At 38.2% G+C, this 20,661-nt stretch overlaps 1 protein-coding gene across 2 annotated transcripts; it reads right to left on the reverse strand.

The window, feature by feature from the left end:
- Positions 1-2,926: 2,926 nt before the first annotated feature.
- LOC146478458 (uncharacterized) lies at positions 2,927-20,231 on the reverse strand. Of its 2 annotated transcripts, none has more exons than XM_085112018.1 (12): positions 20,065-20,231; positions 15,966-16,074; positions 14,980-15,019; positions 14,404-14,617; positions 12,807-13,036; positions 10,920-11,090; positions 9,389-9,567; positions 7,039-7,201; positions 5,295-5,336; positions 4,544-4,726; positions 3,713-3,880; positions 2,927-3,193 (listed from the first exon to the last, which is right to left on the reverse strand). In XM_085112018.1, exons 2-12 carry the CDS (start codon positions 16,020-16,022, stop codon positions 3,132-3,134), a joined length of 1,509 nt encoding a protein of 502 aa, XP_084968144.1. In that variant the 5' UTR covers positions 16,023-16,074; positions 20,065-20,231; the 3' UTR covers positions 2,927-3,131. The 2 variants fall into 2 exon arrangements, with proteins under 2 accessions (XP_084968144.1, XP_084968145.1); XM_085112019.1 differs by lacking the exon at positions 20,065-20,231 and adding an exon at positions 18,880-19,007.
- Positions 20,232-20,661: the final 430 nt, after the last annotated feature.

Genomic DNA, 20,661 nt, shown 5'->3' on the forward strand with positions numbered 1-20,661 from the left:
CTCCATGGGCAGCTGCTGCGTCCTCGACCACCTTCACTGACTCTCTCTTCACTTTGTTGTAGCATTTTCTGCACAAAAAAGCACCTTCCCATCCGATAAACCTTGATTTTGACCTTGTCCTTGTGCATTTAGCGCATTTGTTGCGAAACATTTTCAAGTTTTACCCGAAAGAAAATTTGTGTTCTCGCCAAAAAAAAAAAAATTCCCGCCTCTTAGACACCCGCTGCAAAAACCTTTTCCCGCCATTTGAGATTTAAAAACCACCTAAAATTGCTACAAAGTTTAGAACGAACGATCGAACAAGGACGAGAAGAAACCTTCCCTTTGGCACCCATCTTGTTTATCTCATTTTTGGCGCGCTGCCGCGGCCGGGAGACTGAACACAAGAAAAGCGAACAGCCAATCAGACAAAAGTCCCCTTTGTTGCTTTGCGACAGACCTAATCGCTTCGGGGTTATATGCTTCTGCTCTAACCGAATAAGTGTCCAATAACAAATTCACCAGCTCCTCGATGCTTGAGCCGGCAACTACTTCAGGCCCACTGGTAGCCAAATCATTTGTGCCGATATCCAAAATCACTAAATCGGGGGCGAGCGAAGATACAACATCCAGATCACTACGCAAACCAAGTACCGTACGACCGCCTTTGCCATGTTAATGAACAATGGCGTCGTCTAAGATGCCAAAAGAAATATCCGCGCGAGGATCAAACTTAGCCTCAAGAGCTTCTTTTGTTCGCTGGACAAAGGAATGACCCAAAACAAGAACCGTATGACGATAAGAAGCCATGGGACGTGGGAATAGAAAGACAAAAAACCCCTAACTAAGAAAGCAAATGACCACGAGGGAGCTAGCGCTTGCGAGACGAAGAAATCGCACGACGCAAACAAAGATGAGACAAATAGTATACGAGGACAAGTTACCCGGAGATAAACCAATGATCGAGACAAAAACCCTCAAAAGACAACAGATAGGGAAAAAATTGTAGGCTTACCTTGCAACAAAAACCACGTCTTGATCGATATAAAACGAGAGACGAATGTCGAGCACATGGAGCGAATGATCACCTGACCAAAGAAATACTAGAGGGGGGTTACAATACAATACAATACAATAATTTATTAAACTCTCCCCGGGGGGCTTTTCAGAGCTTAAAAACTATCTAATAATTACAGTAATTACAATGCAATTTAAAAAAAAAAATGTTAAAAAAAAATTAAAAATTAAAATCGACTCATTAAAAGATAATTTATTAACTTGCGCTTAAAAATGTTCGTCGAGGAGCTCAATTTTATATGACTAGGTAGGTTGTTCCAAATGGTTACTGTGCGGTATAAAAAGCTTGGCTGGTCCGTAGCAGTCTTATGGCGCGGTATGTCCAGTAAGTTTGCATTGCGAGTTGAGCGCCCGCTAATCGTGCCCCTCTTGATAAATCTGGAACCAAGGTTACTCGGTGCCATACCGTTCATGCACTTAAATGTCAATAAGGCATCTCGATAAAATAAATAGTCTTTAACTGACATCCAACGAAGCTGTTTAAGGATCGGTGTAATATGGTCGAATTTTCTTAATCTGGTCACTATGCGGGCAGCAAAGTTCTGAATAGCCTGTAACTTGTTGATATTAGTAACGGAAGTGTTTGACCATACGCTTGAACAATAAAACTTTTTACTGAAAACTAAACCCTTAAATATGGTTACGAGTAAGTTAGTCTTTGTCGAAAGCATGCTTGGCGCGATTTATTTGGGTCAGGCTTGACATACAGGATGACACGGTCTTAACAGTATAATCATTGAAGGTGAGCTGATCATAAAAGATCACTCCTAGGTCCCTAGCACAACGGGTAGGGACCAGATCTTTACCAAGCAAGGACAGGTTGAAATTTGGGATCTTGGCAATCATTTGGCGACTTCCAAACAGCTATTAGTTTAGTTTTGATGCATTAAAGAGGAGGCGATTATCAAAGCACCAGTTCCTGATCTTAGTAAGGTCTTTGTTCATGCCCTCCACGACAGATGCGCACTGTTGAACGGGAAATGTTATGTAAAGTTTATTGTCATCAACATTTGTCTTGGATTTGCAGTACTGAGAAACGGAGGGTAAGTCGTTGACATAAATATTGAACAGGATGGGCCCAAGGATGCTCCCATGTGTTACTCCACTTTGAATCGGTAGTTTGTCTGAGAGTTCGGAATTTATACGGACAGTTTGAAAGCTACTGGACAAATAGCTAGAAAACCAGTTAAGAGCCTCATGGGACAGGCCAATATCTTGCAGCTTTAACAAAAGGATGTCATGATTAAGACTGTCAAAAGCCTTGCTCATATCTAATAGAACTACCGCAGTAACTTTCTGCTTCCCTCAATTACAATAGACTCCTCCCCAAGACTTTTCCTATTTACATTTACTTATTACACAGAGAAAAAAGGGGCATAAAAATCCTATTGGCGCGCAAATATTTCATATTTCCCTTGCAAAAATTTGCAAAGGCGAGCAACATACACCTCAGCCAAAATTTCAATTTCAAAAGAAGGATTAACCCTCCCGGGGCAAGATTGAAATGCTGCCAGTTCCACCTACTTCAAATGCGCGTGTTGCAGTGTGTGGGACAGATTAAATCAATATGTAATATCTCCTTCCATCATCAATACATTGTCAACCAGACAGGTGATGAGAAAATAAAGAAATCCTCAACCTGGTTATATCAATGATGTAACACCAACTTCTGCGAACTAACTTTAAAAGAAACGTATAGCAGTCAGTCAGGAGAATCAACATTCAGATAATTGGAGTGAGAGAGTTAATGTTCTCCGCAGGTAACTCTCTCTGGCCCTAGGCCTTAAAAAATCTCTCTAGTTCATTCCAATCCCAGTCTTCTTTACCTTTGGCGACGATTTCGATAACTAACACAATGAAGACAAGTCAGTTAGCACATGAGTAACATGCCTTTTGCTTTATTAGTCCATGTAATATCACGTACCACCCTCATTAAACAAATTCGTTGCATTATTATTAGTTGTTATTTTGTCGGGAAAATACTGCTTCCTTGAGCGGCCAACACCATCACTGCGAAAAACTAACAGCTACAGAGTAAAACTTGCTCCTTCGGCTCAGTTGAGCCTCTCTGGGTTTCAGCCTTGGTGAAGGGTCTGACCTTCCATCACAACCCACCGTCCAACGCCACCACCTCCGCCTAAAGGAAAACATAAGGCAAGCACGTATTTTTCACAACTAAGGTTGCGTTCGATTGACTGTATTTCGAAATAAGAATAAGCGGAAAAGCTGTAAGATTTCTCTTTTCAAGTAAATTTGGGAAGAGATTTGTGTAAAATTTCGCTGACACATGATAATTTAAGAGCGATTTTGTCTTTCAGTAACTCCAAAATCACTTATACCATACGGATCCATTCTACCTCTGTCAGTGCCACTTTTTTAAGGTGGCTCGAAACCCCTCCCTTTTGGAACTGTACAAAGTTGTATCTGAACATACTGATCACATTCCATGATAAAAATGGGAGTCACCAGGCTGGTCTTTGAAGTGTAATCAGCTAAAAGCTAAAACTAGGGGTGTTTTAATAGGTTACACTGTTATTATGGTAGCCTACTATGAATTTTCTTCGACCCTTCTACCAGGACATGGGTTTCTGAAGTCGACGAGCTACTTAAACGTTAAGAGGTTACTAGAGTGACAGATCAAGTTATTTCAGCTTACCTCCACCGGCACCGAATGCGCATTTCACGGGGTTCGCTCCGGAAGTGGAGATTTTACCCGAGGGATTTCCTTGGAGGGTTTTAGTTATCACAACAACACTTCCACCAGCACCGCTTCCCCCAGGGGCAGATCGATGAGCCTTTCTGTTTAAACACTGGCCAAATTCACCTGTCCAGAAAAAATAGATGAGAACTAACTCACACCTTCATGGAAAGTAGGATGGAGTTTAAACTTTGGGATGTCATTTGAACGGCTTCAAAAACATTCCTGGAAAGGCGTGTGTCAAGAGAATTCATAACAATGATGCTTTTGTGAACGTTAAACACCGCATGCTAATAAGGAGGAGGTTTTATCGGGTTTTTAAACCACTGCACGTGATGTTTTATCAACCATTTGATAGGTCAATGGGCTTATGAGTTATTGATGAGTTTTTGAAGTAGACTTGTAAGGGACTTGTTCCCACATTAGTGACACATTCCCTCGCCTTAATATGTTAATATGTTACCAATTTTTGACCGACAGGTTTTTTTTTTTTTAGAAAGTGGAAAATCCCTTTTTAAAACAAAGAAACTTACTTTTCTTAGTTTTTACTTTTATGCTCATACTACTGTTCCTTTATTGGTTTTGATTACTGTACGTTCAAGCCAAGCTGGTAGATTCAAAATGTCCGCCTTTTGGCAGTCATTAAGTAATTACTACGTCATACTACGTCATCGTTTCCCGTCGTGGACTTCAAAGGAAACAACTTTGGACGTACTATCTTTCCTCTAAGCCTCGTTGTTATAGCTTTAATATTGGCGAAGTTATAGTGATCACTGCTCAGAATCTCACCTTCTGCAAGAATCTTTCCGTTTAGCTCCAGCTTGTCGAGCTGCAAATAAACCAAGCCGCCTCCATTTCCTCCTCTCCCCCCTGGGTTGGGGTCGTCACTCCAAGCGCTACCTCCGCCTCCTCCACCACCCCCACCTAAACTTAACTGAGACTGGAAATCCTTGTTGCCGAATTGAAGTCCGCCTAGAAAAACAGTGATACCTTCCTGAATGATTGTTTTTGTTTTATATAATTGTTTACATATGGCAATTTATTGTCTCATTTGGTCGGGAAAACAATAATTCTTTTGTCAAGAGAAATTAATTAAGAAACGTTCTCCTGGATACTTTTTGTTTTGAACAATTAATTTTCTTGTTTAAAAGGAAAATTATTAAGCTGTCCGACCAGTGTTCATAAAATGTGCAGTTTTTACAGCTTTGTAATTAAAGTGGCGTTATCAACGTAAACTTTCAATCTAAATTATGCCCTACTGTTAATGTTTAATTAATGCAAATACAGGATTCCATTTAAACAAGTCCTGCTGAATTGGACATTTCCTTTGTAAATATTTCACTTAATAAATAAATACATATCAGCAATTATTATGTATAACATTGACTTTTGTTATTAAATTAATCAGAAAAACTAACGCAGAGAGATTTCGACGTTTCGATGACATCCTGTCATCATTATCAAGAAAATGAAGAAAATTGAACTTCAGCTGATAAAATGATCACCCCGGTGTCATAAGCTTTAAAAAACTGTATGATACCTCCTCCACCTCCGCCGCCGAAGTGGTTACCGCAAGAATCCCCTAAAAAATTAAAACAAACAACCAGTTGAGGACGTCCTTCCTTATGTTACTGCGCATACGTTCTGCGCATCCCGGAATGGCCGAGAAACACTTATTTCTTAAGGGCGTTGCCAAGTAATACGAAGGGCTTTTATTGGCGTCGTTAATAGTTTTATAGGAAAATCAGATCTTTGCCAGTGTAATTGACATCCAAAAAGAATATTGGAGATAGCCACAAATTTTCAGAAATAATTAAGTTTCAATTTGGAAAGCAAATGGCGTCAGTATTGCAGTGCATTTTAAAACCTTTTACAATTATTGTTGCTTAATGATCTCTTCAAAAAACCTCGTTGTTACCCGCAATTTTCTTTTTGAATTCCAATACTCCTTGCTAAGGCCTGCTTTCCCCACATCATCATAAACGGCGCAAAATACCCTGTATTATTGTATAGACAGGAATATTTTACTGGAAAATACACCACTCCTTAAATTCATATGAAACTACATCCGGGACCGGAGTGGCGTATTTTCCATATCCTCACTAATGCGAATATTGATGACGTCATTTCCCGCTTTCTCACGCCGGTTGTTTGTACAAACAATCGGTAAAAATGGCGAGCGATATTGGTCTATATAATAAAAAGAAAAGTACACGGTTGCTTGAAGAAATGAATTTTATTTTCGAGTGGTAAACAATATTTTACGAAAGAGCGCAGCGGTGAGTAAACAATATTTTACTTACCGCTGCGCTCGTTCGGAAAATATTGTTTTTACTACTCAAAAATAATATTCATATCTTTGTACGGCCGTGTAATATCCTTATTTGTAGTATATTTATAGTACGGTAGTTGAGAAACTGAGCCCAACAACAGATTTTACTCTTCAGTGCAAATAAAGACGCAACATAATGAACAATAATATAATAACAGAATAAAATTTGTTAAGCACACTTTCTATATTGCATTATTAACGACTTACTTAATCTGGGAAGAATTTGATGTAGTCGGTTAGTGTTCTTTCATATTGATGTTACCAAAGCAATAAATTTTTGACAGGATGTTTTAAATAAATGGAAAATCAAATTTTCGCTGTAATTTTGAAAAACTCTAATAAGATTAAATTTAGAAATACAGTTAACTATAAAAATGAGCGAAAAAACGGAACGACGTACGTTTCGGTGTCATCCTGGCACCATTATCACCATTACTTTATGTATAAATTATCTTTTCCGTTTCATTCTTTACTTGATAATGGTGCCGGGATGACACCGAAACGTCGTTCCGTTTTTTCGCTAATTTTTATAGTTAACTCAATTTTAAAACTATATTGTATATTACTTCTTATATTTGTATTATACCCACTAGCGGGTTCTGTACTGAAGATAGATGGAGTTTCATTCGAAACAGCTTTACTATAAAAAAGTCAAAACCTCTATTAAATAAAGAAAACGTACTTTTTTTACAGTGACAAAGGAAAATTCTTCCCAACGCCCCACTCCCACCCATTCCCCGGTCTAGATAGGGTTAGGTTTGTGACAGTTGACGGTTGGTAGTCGAATATTGATATTGTTAAAATCACTTTGCCTTATTTTATTAGATGTGTAGACATATATATATTTGTAGAAAACGTTAGGTTATTTTAATTTCTTTTTAATGGGTGCTCTCCACACTCGTTTAATTTGGCATTATCGTTCAGCTTTTGCTGATTATGAATCGTTTTGTACCTCCTCCTCCTCCAAGCAGAGCTGAGCCTGCGTTCCCTCCTTGCGCGGTTTTGTCATAGCAGAGTGGAGAACGGCCAAGAGGCCAGCTTCCTGCACTTCCTCCATTACCACCTTTACCACCCGGACAACTGGACTCACCACCACCCCCAGCGTATGCTCCAGCCTGCTCAAAGACAGAACGAGAAAGATTAAAGTATGCGCTTTGGTGACTTAATCAGAAATGTTAGTTTTAGAATATTGATTTAAGTTTTTGACGGTATTACATTATAAATCTATTCATCTGTTGTATTTATTTATTTATTTATTTATTTATTTATTTATTTATTTATTTATTTATTTTATTTACCAATGGAGCCTACCCCTCAAATTTGAGGATTGTTGGCTAGGATCATGCATTAAAGGGGCAGTATCATGGGAGATATTATGATTTTGGGCAAAAATTCACTATATTTAAACTTTGAACACGTGCTAATTAATTTTAAATCTCTAATGTAAAGAAATATTGATAGTGTTTCTACTGAGACGAAAGGTTGAACCAAAATATAGTACAACCGATTTTTAGCGCGTTACGACAGCGAGAATTGAAAACGTCGGCCCGACGTTTTCAAATTTGAATCCATATTTATTTTAGTCATCTGCTGGCGAAAATATCCATGGATAGTTTCTCTGCATTATGATAGTCTTTTAATGGAATTTTGGACATTATATCCTGGCTGCTTCAACCGAATAGCGTCTTTTTGATTTTCAATGTGTTACTAAAAATAGCGTGATACTGTCCCTTTAATTAAGTACAAATACAAGCTATTGTTATATACCTGGACTTTCACTCAACAAAACGAGCACTGTGATCGGTTGATTCTTGGCCACGTGCCCCTGATCAAACACAAATGTATTCCGCAGTTGTTCTTCTCTCAGTTGTTTGTTAGTTTGTTTGTTTTGCTGTGATTATTGAAGGGAAAGTCTAAATATATAACAAAGCACTTTATGTATGGTCCCTCGGGAAACTAGTTAGTTTTGTTTTCCCTCGAGTCCTGATGTTTCCCTCAACTTCGTCTCGGGAAAACAAAACTAACTGTTTCCCTCAAGACCATACATTAAGTGTATAACATCAATTGGGATTAATGGGCAGGTGCATGGCTTACACTCTATAGAACGGTGATCATTGAAAATCGAGGCAGGTAGATTGTTGCGGTGGATAATAGTTCTAGTTGATATGCGCAGCATGTCATGTAGATTTTAACATGGCTTTTATCTTAACACTTAAAATTTTCTGTTACTGCTGTAATCGCACCTACTAAATAAGTTAAGTTGAGCTCAATCCTGGAGTCCGATATAGGCGGGGAATTAAAAATCAGGTTTTTTAGAGCATCTGTGGAAAACTGGTTTTGCTGTACGTAGCTGAGACAAACATGGATTTTAACCAAATCGCTAAAGCAAAGCTTAGATGACTGCTACACAATGCTCCTTAGAGCAGTGTTAAATGTGAGTTGGTAAGATCACGCTTCCAAGAAAGACCTTTAAGAAGACCTTCCCGGCCCAATCTCAGCTACTCTCAGGGATTGGAGACGTAAATTTTGTGGTTACTGCTGGAGAAGCAAACAGGAATATGCCTCGCCGGTGCTATTGCATGGAAAAACTTCAGAGGTCGCCTTGCTTGCACTTATATCGAACAACTTGAAGACGAGTCCGGTCTATCCTGTAAGGAACTACCAATGCTTATGCTACAGCAAGATCTATGTAAGAAGCTAAGCTCCTCATGTTGGTATGAGTGCGCTCATCTACCATGTTCGCCAACAGGAGAACATGGAAGATGATGATGATGATGATGATGATGATAATGAATCTTGTATTCTTTCCTTGATGTTTTGACTGAATTGTAACGATTTTCCTGTAGAGTTAGTCAGTTTATTCCCGTGCTATTTGCTGGCGAAATGCATTGTGAAATAATAGAGAAAACTATGATCGCAGCTGTACAATAAGCCCCCGGCTTCTGTATAGGCTTCATAGCCTTTAACACATTTAATATTGTAAATAGTTAAGTAGGAATATTGTAATAGTAAGAATATTGTGTGTCGTCTATAATGTATTTATGTTGTATTTTTTGGTTAATGGCAAAATAAACGAATTGAAATTGAATTTTCATTATGGTACCAGTTACCGTATAAACAAAATATCATAACTGGAAGATCCAGTTGTCATGTCAAATTTGTAAAAATAATTGTATTATCCTGGTTCGTTGCTTTTGTCGTTGTTGTTATTAATTTTGGATTAATTGCTTTATGGAGTAAACATAAGGGATGTAGGAGATTAAAATATCAGATATAAGGAAAAAAAAATATTGTTAGAGTACGTTTCCAGCGTCTCCTCCTTGTCCGCCATCCTTGCCTCCGCAGCCGCTTCCCCCACCACCTCCCCCACCGCCAGAGAAATGTCCACCACCACCCCCACCGGCTGCTCCATCGTCGTTGTTTACAGTAGAGTCTCCTCCACCTCCCCCAGCGTTGTAGCCTCCCGGGCCGCCCTTGGAACCTAAATAAAGAGCGTTCTGATGTTGTTCACGTTAATTTATTTAGATGAACCTCCCGTTAGCGTCAACCCAAAATGTCAAGGCGATGTGGTCGCTTAATGAAGATGTCTAAAAACTAAAGTACAAGTTCAAATATATGTCGTCTAAATTTTCAATCATTTTCTGAAATAGTTTCAGAGATTTCAGGCATGCAATACTATTTGCATACACTCAAATTGCTTGTTTAGTTTTATCAAGGGGGTTTATCAGGTAATTTGGCGTAAAGAGATTGAAGAGCTGACGTTTGGAGCGTTTACAGCCCTTCGTCAGACCGAATTCCCAAAGGGCTAAAGTTTGAAACGTCATCTCTTGAATGATCTCATTACGGTGGCCAAATTAATGACCTTATCAGCTAGGTTGATCAAACCAATTCAAATACCTTATTATAGGAAATTAACGAAATGCCCAAAAATTCGCGTCAATTAAATGCATGTAATCATAACTTTTATGCTTCGTTATATTATTATAATAAGGTATTCGTTCCACTGCCCCATCGACGCAGCACCAGTTGCCTTAGAAACCAACCCTCTTGTCACCCAAAATGTTGGAAGATGTAATAATAGTTGTAACCGTTCAGCGTTATGCAGCTAAAGAATTTTCACGATGATTGCGTAACCACAACAGTTAGAATAACGGAGCTAAGCTCTGGGTGAAGTTACTTAGCAGAAGAACGTTTAAATCTAACACTGCTATAAAAACAGAAATATTTGCCCGACTCCTTTTCCGATTTCAATAACTACCTCCTTAACAAGCCGCCAACAAATATGGTGGTTGTCTTTGGAATTCTTTATCCGTCAATTTGAAACAGATTACTCCCCTTTCTACATTTCGTAATACAAAAGCTATAATTATACCACCTCTACTCCACAAAGGGAAACTTTTATCTTAACTTTTGGCTTTTCATTGTTGTTTTTCTTTAACTTTGGTTATTTTCAGTCACCTGGACGATTCGTTTTATACTATTTGTGAGCCCCAAAATCTGTACAAACAAACTTTTGCTAACTAAATCACTCGGTTACTTTGTACTTTTTATAAATATACTATTGTTCTAGAGACTGTAAATCTTAATTGTGCCTATTTGTGTGAGAGTTTTGAATAAATTTAAACTTAAACTATACAGCTGTTTCGACAAAGGTTGTCCAAAAAAGCGTACACGACAATGCCGAAAGGCATAACAACCATGCAATAAATTTTAATAAAAGCTCAGAATCCATAATGCCCCGACAGTACAGCGAAGACTTGAGATGGCGGGCAATATGGATACGCTTTTTTTGGACAACCTTTGTCGAAACAGCTGTATACGAAGTGTACTTACCAGATGCTACTCCAGGTCCATCCCCAGCCCCTCCCCCTCCGATTCCATTTTTGTTCGTTGCGCCGCTTGAAATATCTCCCCCTTTACCCATATTTGGTGTGGAACAGATGAACGTTTCACCACCATAACCTCCTCCCCCTCGGTTATTACCTCCAGCACCCCCACGAAATCCTGAAAGAGGAAGTCACTGGTTCCTTAGTTTGTTTTGTTGCCAAATCGATAACATTGAATTGGCCGTATTGAATCTAACTGATGTAATCTTTGGTAAGCTCGATATAGAAGAGGATTATTTCTTGTTTAATCACATACTATTATTAGGGAAATATTATATGTACGTAAGGAAATGTAAAGGTAGTCTTCCCCTCTCTTGGCGATTTCATAGCCAGGTCAAGACGTGTCTATACTATAGAGCTCCATATTGCGAGGGAGAGAGGTAAATTAACTTTGCACTTAAAAAAGTGGGAAAAGCTGCTCACCATTTTGTCGTAACTAGTTTACAATACATTAAACGGGCTATTCTTATCACCTAATTGATGTTAATTTTTTTCCTTTTTCTTCTTTTTCCTTATTATTCATTAATTACTATTTTTCCTTGGTACATTCAATTTATGTCTTCAACACTGTATGTAAGTGTGAGTATGTATGTTATTATGTGTATTTATGTGGAATTTTCTATAATAAAAAGAATGTTAAAAAAATAAAAAAAATTACGTTGAATTGACCGTATTCATATCTTCCTTATTGAACTGGAGCTAGCTTGAACACGAGGCTTAAGTGGGGGAATATTTTCACATGCAAATACTTCGTCATATATTCCTCCGCAACAGCCTACGTTAAAATATGTCTCTCTGCTCCGCAGAGGTTCGTTGGGGCGGTTATGTATATCCGCTGAACGGAGTGAGTGCGGGCACAAATGCTGAAAGAGTCAATTCGCCTGCACTCACTTTTCTCCCACGCGGAAAGCCCTTGAGCCTCTGCGGAGGAGAGAGTCAATGTTTCTTATCCGGTCCACAACGAGAAGTGATGGTGTCATATGAGGTCAGAATTACGTCAAGATGTCTGCAACCATCTTAGATTTCTGGATTTCTAACAACCTTCAGAAAGAAATTGATTCGCCAAAAGCAATCAAAACGACAAGAAGAACACTAAAATGATTGGACAACATGAAAGCTGCCGTAAGAGAAGTAATTCTTGTTCGTTGAAAACAGGAATATTTAAGGTTCTAACACAACTACCTGTCATAATATAGTCGCCATGGAAACGTTAAATTTAAGGACATTGACCAACCAAACCAAACTGTTTTCAGATATTAAAAAAGTTATAAAAGTTCAAAGTCCGCGACAGGGCCATAGGAGTTTTGAAATGCCCTCCTTTCCTTTCAATTTCAGTTTCTGTAAAAAGGAATCAAGTCTTATTCCTTTTTATACGATATTTTCCCTCACCCTCACTTCACATTGTCAGTATTGGACTGGATTTATAATATTTAGACAAACGCCGTAACACTTCAGCACTTTTTGGGGATGTTTGGTTTCTGTTGATTGACTTTAATGTAACTATGGCAACCAATTTTTGACAGGCAGTGTTTCAGAAAATAGAAAATCCCTTTTTAAAATTAAGGAAAATCACTTTTCTTATCGTAATTTTATGTTTTCACTTAATTTTAGTGTTCCTTCATATGGTTACTTTTTGTTCAATTTCAGAGCTTTTTCTTTAATTTTCAAGATGGCGGATCCAGTGACAATCATGACATAATTACTACGCCATATAACGCCACCACTCTCGCGTTGCGGACCTCAAAGGAAACATCTTTGGTATACCAAAAAATCATTTATAAGGCCGATTTTTAGCACGGCGGTCGTGCCAGCGATGAGAGCAAGTTACGGCTACCTTTGCCAGTCATGTCAATTTTGGAGGATGGATCGATGGATAAGCTGCTCGCTCCAAAAGCCAGGATTCCTCCCAGTCCATTGTTTCTCCCACTGCACGTCAGGACACAACCGTTGCGCAAGGTCACTGTACCAAACATTGGAAACTTTTGTGCGATTACACAGGTTTTCCCGTCGCTCTTAAGAGACATTGTGAAACGTTTTGTCAGGGTGACATGGCAGGTGGACCCCCTGGCGAAAATACAAAGTAAAATCCATCACGCAGCTAGATAGGAAATTAATTAACCTATAGCTACATTAGCAAAATGAACTGAGACACTCTTTGCTAATTATAGGGGGACCATTCAAACGAATTTATTTAATTAAGCGGTATATTACATTAATATTGCTTATTATGCTGTGTTCTGAGTTGAAACTAACTTTTGATTTCATCCATAAATTCCAAAACAAAAACTTTTTTAAGTTCTAACCCATTAACCATGTTGAACCAAAGATGCTTTCTTTGGACTGTTGTCGAACGTCTTTTGGAGCCTGAAACATAACTATCCCTCCTTATTTAGGGAAAGTCGAGATTTCAACAGTTTCTTTGAAGTCATGCAGCACAAAAAGCAAAATTTTCTGCCTTTCTTTGTTTTTTTTTATTTGGGCACTTTTCTTAAGTTTTGATACCCCTTAATTCGCGTTCGTTTGCGTTAGTAAAATTTCCATCCAAATTCGGGATGTGAATGGGTTTATATCACCATTTTTTAATTGGCAAATCAGTAAAGTGCATGTCATTGCGTCTGGGAGGGACAAGACGTTTATCGTTAGAGTGAGAGAAATTTTGTACGCTGATTGCAGCGTTTGTTTCTGGCTCAGTGCATATTCTATTATGCTTCCTAAGGTATGTTTTCCAAGACTTTTTCCATTTGATTTATTGTCAGTTATCGCTTGACTATTAAAACATCTTCTGGCGGTAAAAATGTAACATGTCATAAAGGGCGATTTGGACGGTACGATTTTCTCTTACGACTGTCGCATGCGATTTCTAGAGCGCGCGCTGCTTGCGTCATGTAAAAATCGCACACAACTTTCACCACTCAACATTGCCTTTACCTACGATTGTCGTAGGGTTTTAAAACATGTTTTAAAATCCTACGACATTTTTCGTGTTGTGTGCGTCTGTCGTAAGGATGTTGTAGGTTGATTTACACGACGCGATTCGTATTGTAGGCATGGGGTAAGCGTGTCGCATGCGACAAATCGTATTGCACTGCTAGAAAGACCATCTTGAAACTAGTAAAAAGACCAAGTTCAATAGTTTCTTCTTTTAAGACAGTGTAGACGTTGTTCCATAAATTCAGAAAAATTTTAGACATTTCTGTGGACTCGAAAAAAATTGTCTGTCTCCATACAAACGTTTGTGAAATTCTCAGACTTACCAGAACTATATCCTCGTTGTTTTAAAAGAAAAGAGCCTCAAAATTACTCATGTTGCTAATTTTAAGATGCTCTTTCCGGTCATGTCTACATCAATATTCAAAATTACCGTGGATTCCCACACCGGCTTAGCTGGCGTAGGAATCCATGGGTTAATGCTAAAATAATAGAGGTCTTACCCTGAGATCTTTTTCACTGTCACCACTTCGTACTTGCCATAGTTGGACAACGCCCCGCTTGTTACAAACAACAACAGCTTGTCGCCTGCTTGAGGTTGTCCTTCACTACAACCAGAGAGCTCTAACTGATCCCCGCCGATTCGAGCTACTTTCCAAGACTTAGAATACGACTGACACAGATCCATTGTTGTACCATCGCATACGAGTCCACCGGCTGTATTTTCAGGAAAAACGGACGAAACAGAAACAGTTACTGATTTAGGAAACGGCTTGGACAAAATTAGCTTGGCTCCTTTAAGGCTAAAGGTCAGCTGACAAGGAATGAATTATATAACATTAAGTAAACTGTTATTGCAATTTTCCCGATTGCTCTTCGTCGGAGACCCAGGGGCAGTTAGTCGGGTATAGAAGGGATTTTCGTCGACGAAAGTTTACTGTATACTCGCTGCGGGCTGTAACCTTCAGTACCAAGTGAAAGACTGAAATTTTGAAAATTTCATTGAATAAAAGGCTCCTGGCCCCTCAAACTAAAAAATGGAAAAATGGTTTATAAGAAATATAATGTATACAACTTACCCCCACGTGGCTCTATTATGTCAGTGTCCTTGGAAAGTACCTGTGGAGAGACATAATAACAACAATAATAATAATAATATTAATATTAATAATAATAATAATAATAATAATAATAATAATAGTAATAATAATAATAATAACTTTATTTTAGTGTCAATCTTCTAGCTAGCCTATAATTGGCTTACTAATCAGGGACACTATTAACACCCTATCCCAATTAAAACATACAACAATCTTTATTATTTACGTGATATTGCTTTACGGTTTCATTTATGCTGTCGGTTTCGTTTTATCCTCAGTGTACTAAACATGTGCTAACAGTAACATTTTGAAAGCCATAATCTCGAATTCCTAAATCATGTCCACTTTGAGAGTAAGTTATGGAGAGATGAAAACATCCTCTTCCTACCCCCTCCCCCTCCTTCTCCCACCCCCCCCCCCCCCCACTGAACTGATGTCATTGACAAGAGAAGTTTGTGTACACAAACTAAATATACCAAAATGTCAACCAGGTCAGCCCGCAAAGACGCCTGTTCAATCACGCTGAATCAAATTCAGAAATACTGTGGAACGTGGAAACAATATTCTTTTAGGATAAATAGCTTTTTTTTCGTTCTTTCTTCCTGTTTATGGACTTGCTCAGGAGCCCATGAGTTGATGACTTGCTTAGTTCCTCTTCAGAAATATGGTACCAAATACCCAAACTGAAATTTGTAAGTGATTTGGTGAACTCCATTTCATTGGAAAAGTGAAAACAATTCCTCCCTATATGGCAAAAGGTTACACTAATTTCCCTGCCTTGTTTTACGTGTGATGATATCTTAATGACCTGCACTCAAGTTATAGACAATATCTACGAGCCAATCAACGCGCAAGAAATGTTGACAGTTAAGGTACATTATTTCTAACATATCGACCACACACTTATCAAAAAATTATTACCCGTGGTATCACCCCGTAAACGTAAAGACAAGTTTTTAACTTACCCATATTTTTTGGCAAGTTATCGACACCAACAGGAGAGAAAAATGACGCAAATTCATGATCCCTCTCGGGTGCGCAATCAAACGACAAGATGATTCGAATACACTATACCTGCCAAATAATACATTTGAAAAACCTATCAACTGAATATCGTAGATTATTTTTCAACATAATGTAACACTTCCCCAATATGGTCATGGTGATCTGTAGTCAACAGATAACCTGCGATATACGTAATTACGTGTGTCGGGGAGAAAAATACAAAATAAAGATCGTCTCCGGCTTTTCTGTGTTAAAACTATGCTTTGTTATCAATGTGTTGAATAATTTGTGCTCGTATGTATTCAAGGCCAACATAGATGATAGAGCTAGGACTCGAATTAGGCTTTGCTCTTTCTTTTTATCACTGGAAAGGAAAATTTTATGAAAAACATAATGCAGATAAATTACATTATCTGTAATGAAGCCGATTCACGCCCGCTGGCTTGTTGTTTTGTACGACAACCTCAGAAACAAACCCGACGTGATTCGGAAGGGTTTTGAGATAGCAGGAATAGTGGAGGCTGTCACCAGAAGATCTTATGCAGATCTGGTCGCAGATCATTAAGCTACTTTGAGTTCGAAAGCTGTTAGTTTTCTCTATGGCGCGAACTCTAGTTGAAACACTGCTTGTAGATAGGTAGATTGGTAGATAGCCTTATTAAGTAAAATCATTGCAGCCCCCGGGCCGGCTGAAATACGACTTACTTTACAAGAGATTAAAAATTATCTATAAATATATGACAAATATTATAAAAACCGTAAACAACTAAAATTAGGATGATTACTAATAATCAAAACTGTTCGTCATAATAAAAGTGTTTTTAAACCTATTTGTCTTATAAATCGGTAGTTTAAAGTATATATTTAAAGTGCTTGAGATACGTAACGGCTTGATATAATTTGTGTTATTTTATCGTCGGTGTATCTGTAAAATCTTGAAGGTGCAATAAAATTGAGAATCAAACATGCAATTTTTATGAGGTGGATTCCCAGAAGTGCGCAGGCATTCTCGACAAAGTCCGCGGCGCCAGTGATGATTTATTTTTGATTTGTGATGGCATATTCTCTTCGCATTAAGAATACCACAATCTGTCCTCGAAGCGAAATTTCTTCGCCGAATTTCCACCATTCAAACTGTCCAGTACATTTTTTTTAAAAAAATATGACAGGATCAAGGAACAATTTTTTCTCTAATATTTCAAAAAGGTTTGTTTTCTGTTCAAAACGACATATCGGAGGGTTTAAAATTTACGCGTGAAGAACACGGCCGCGTAGGACAAAGACCTTAGAAATATACCCACAGATAATGGATTCTGATCGGTCAGTCTTTAGTGAAGACAATTAGAACAGAGGAGGACAAAAATGTCCCCTACTATGGGAGATGTGGTCTTAATCCAAGTTTAATGAATAAATTTTAATTAAAACACATTACAATTTGTGATTACGATGAAGAAAAACAAAAGATTCGATCAAAACGTCCTGCCACAGGCATCCCACGCAGTGAAATAAACAGAAAAGAACACATCGTCGAGCTTTCCAACATAGAGTGACGGTTGATATCAAATATTACCTCTTTATAGGAGTTTGTATTAAGTGGAATAAGCGCACACTAGAGCATTGATTTCCTTGGTGGTGGAGAATCAGATAGTTCAATATAATATTGTAAGCAAAAGGTCACTCTTTAAGAAATGATGACTTTGACGTGCTTTGCTACTCCAAAAGTGAGATACGATAAACATTTCATCAGACGTCTACATAGTGGGTCCATACCTCTGGTCCAGATTAAACTCAAGTGATCGGCAGCCGACAGACATTGGACAATTTTCGAAACAATATCATAAAGAAAGACCTGACTGTTTTAATTGAGGACACGTGTGTTAATTGTAATATATACACCACTTGATCACATCTCGTGCAATTATTTTAATTCATCCTTTTAATGACTTTGACTATAGAGATCGATTATTGCTTAAAACGTTTTAAATGTAAATATTTTAGATACGAAACAATTGTAAATTTTAATTAAACCTATCCTAGCATAATACTCTAGATTTAAAACAACTGTTAATTTTTTTTATTTTGAATGTTCTTTTAGTGTCCACAATTGGCTAGCAAACTACTCAGACACTTAAATAAAGTTCATTCATTCGTTCGTTCGTTCGTTCATTCCAGATTGGCCTGGTTTACTGAAAACGAAAGAACTGATCCACTTGGGGGATAGGGCTTCATCACTCTCTCGCATCTTGGTAGCAGCTTGTTCTATGCCGTTTGATTTTACTGGATTTCACCATTAAAATCATGCCGTATTCGTCCGTGCAAAACTGGTCACTGATGCTTAAAATCAAGAAAACTCGTTATCCACGTGTAGACTGACGTAGAGACAGTAAAGTAACGCCGGACGCACCAAGATTTTATTTTCGCCACACTATAGCTAACGAAAGGAAAAATTACTATAATACTATGGTCTCGTTTCCCAACGATTAGAAATTTTGCGTTTATAGCATCAAAGGCCAGAATTATCTTGTACTATTTTCATCTTCTTGTACTTATTTTTTCAAGAAAACATAAACGCGAATCTCACGTTTGCCGTTTGACATAAACGTAGTGCTTAATCTCTCTTATGTGATTATACGAGACGCCCAAACTCGGCTTTAATTCTTTAATAGCCCGCACCGTTTGCAGAACTTGGAGGCTTCTTCAATAAGAACGCCGGTGAAATCCGAATGAAATCGCAAAAATTTTGCAAGATCTTCGTTTATTAAAGACCTTGCATTTGTCAGACTGCCATCTCTGCTCTTCAGAATCTACATAGCTGCTCAGTCACCATTAAATTATTAAAAACAAAAGAACCTTTGTGGTGAGTACAGCACCCACCTTCAGTCACAGGCAACCCTTCAGTTTAACGCCAGTTCTTTTAAAAGCACAAAATTACCAGTCCGCTGGTTCGAAGTAGCCTGCGTTGCAGCCGGACTTGTCACTCAAGACCTATAGAGAACTCGAATACAGGGATTGTATAGACTGTCTGCGACGCAGGCGAAGTTCGAAGTAATAACTTAATTTTGCTGCCACGGGCCCTGTGTCGGTCTCAGTCAGGCTTCGAGATATAAATTTATAAAAATTTCAAATCAGTTTTTGTGCTTCCTTCTGTTTCAGTATCAAGAAATGGCACATTGTAGTGGCCCACCCTTTTTTTCTCACACACCTAAACAAAAGCCCGTTGTTGTGTTTTGCGCTGAGGGGAGTAGGCGAAATTGGGATTTTTGTAATGTGTTTATTACTCTATTCAGACAACGCCGAATCGTATGCCGTTTTATCGAGACATTGTTTAGGCTGAAGTTTAGGCAATGAGTTGCATTCAGTTCCCACCCGCTGCTTGTCACTTAGCCGAAAAGGGTGGATTCAAAAATTTTCATTCTTATGTAGATAAAGATTCATACACTATAATTAGACCAAACCGTCAAATATATTGATCACTATGACCTACAAATTTCATTTCTTTTACACCATTATATTCATTTACAGAAATTTCATTTTGAATGCTTCGTTACTAAACCCGTAAATTGAGGAAAATCGAATTAAAAAGTTTTATCATTATAATGACTACCTTTATATTAGTCGGGATCATGAAAAGACCGCAGTTTCCTATCCGTATCAGTTCGCCTCATTGTCAACTGCCGAAGACGCTGAACGCACATCCCAAGTTATATTGTAACTTTACTGACTCAGCCCTCTTATCACTTAGTTATAAACGGAAACGTTTTAATTCCTAGTCTTAGAGAATTACGATCAGGGGACGGGTAGTTTGTCAATGAACTCGTATAGCTGATGATGATCTAATCCTCAATATCAGTTCAATCCTTCGATTCATCCCAAAAACAATTCAGCAAGCGGCTACATTTCTTCCACCCTTCATGCCTTCTTTTTGAGTGTCAAAAAATCTCGGCCTAATTTAAAAACAGTGTACGCTCTGCCATGACACAGACCACTCTGCCTAATCTTCTATTGCTGTCTAATCTTCTTCTGCTATCGCGACAACTTAAATTCCGGTTGAGTACTTACCTTCAGCCTGTCAGCAAGAAGATTACTGAAACGAACTAAGAATCCAAAAGTCCGAAGTGATGACTTTGCTGCTGATCACCAGCTGAACAAAATTACTGTGAAAACAATGTTAGTAGGAGACAAAGTTCTCGTATACTCAAGTTTTGCGAATAAGACGGTTTCAGTGTGGTTGCTGCAATCGCCCTTTGTCCAATTATCCTCACGCTTTGAAAATATGAGCCAATGAAATGAAAGACACTGAGCGGGGAGGATTCAGAAATTTTCCATTAGAGCGGCGGTGCTTTGAACCTTGAAGCAGTAAAGCACGCCTTGAAAATATCCAATCAAATAACAGACATGGTTCACAAAAATAGAATAATTGAAAGTGGACACAAACAAAATTCTTTAATACTTGTACCGTCTCTCACAGATACCATATTTTCTAGAAAAATAGAGTTTTTTTACAACAATACACTCATCTATTTTTCCAGCAATATCATTTTGAAGAGGACAACATTCAGTTTTTTTTTAATAGTGAAGAACATGAAATGATTGCAGAAGCTACAAGGAGTTCTCGTCCTTTCTCTCGGACAAGTTTACAAATTGAAAGTCTATGCC

Source organism: Pavona decussata, unplaced genomic scaffold, assembly GCF_977016875.1.
Source record: "Pavona decussata unplaced genomic scaffold, jaPavDecu1.1 SCAFFOLD_64, whole genome shotgun sequence".
Classification (NCBI taxonomy): Eukaryota; Metazoa; Cnidaria; class Anthozoa; order Scleractinia; family Agariciidae; genus Pavona; species Pavona decussata.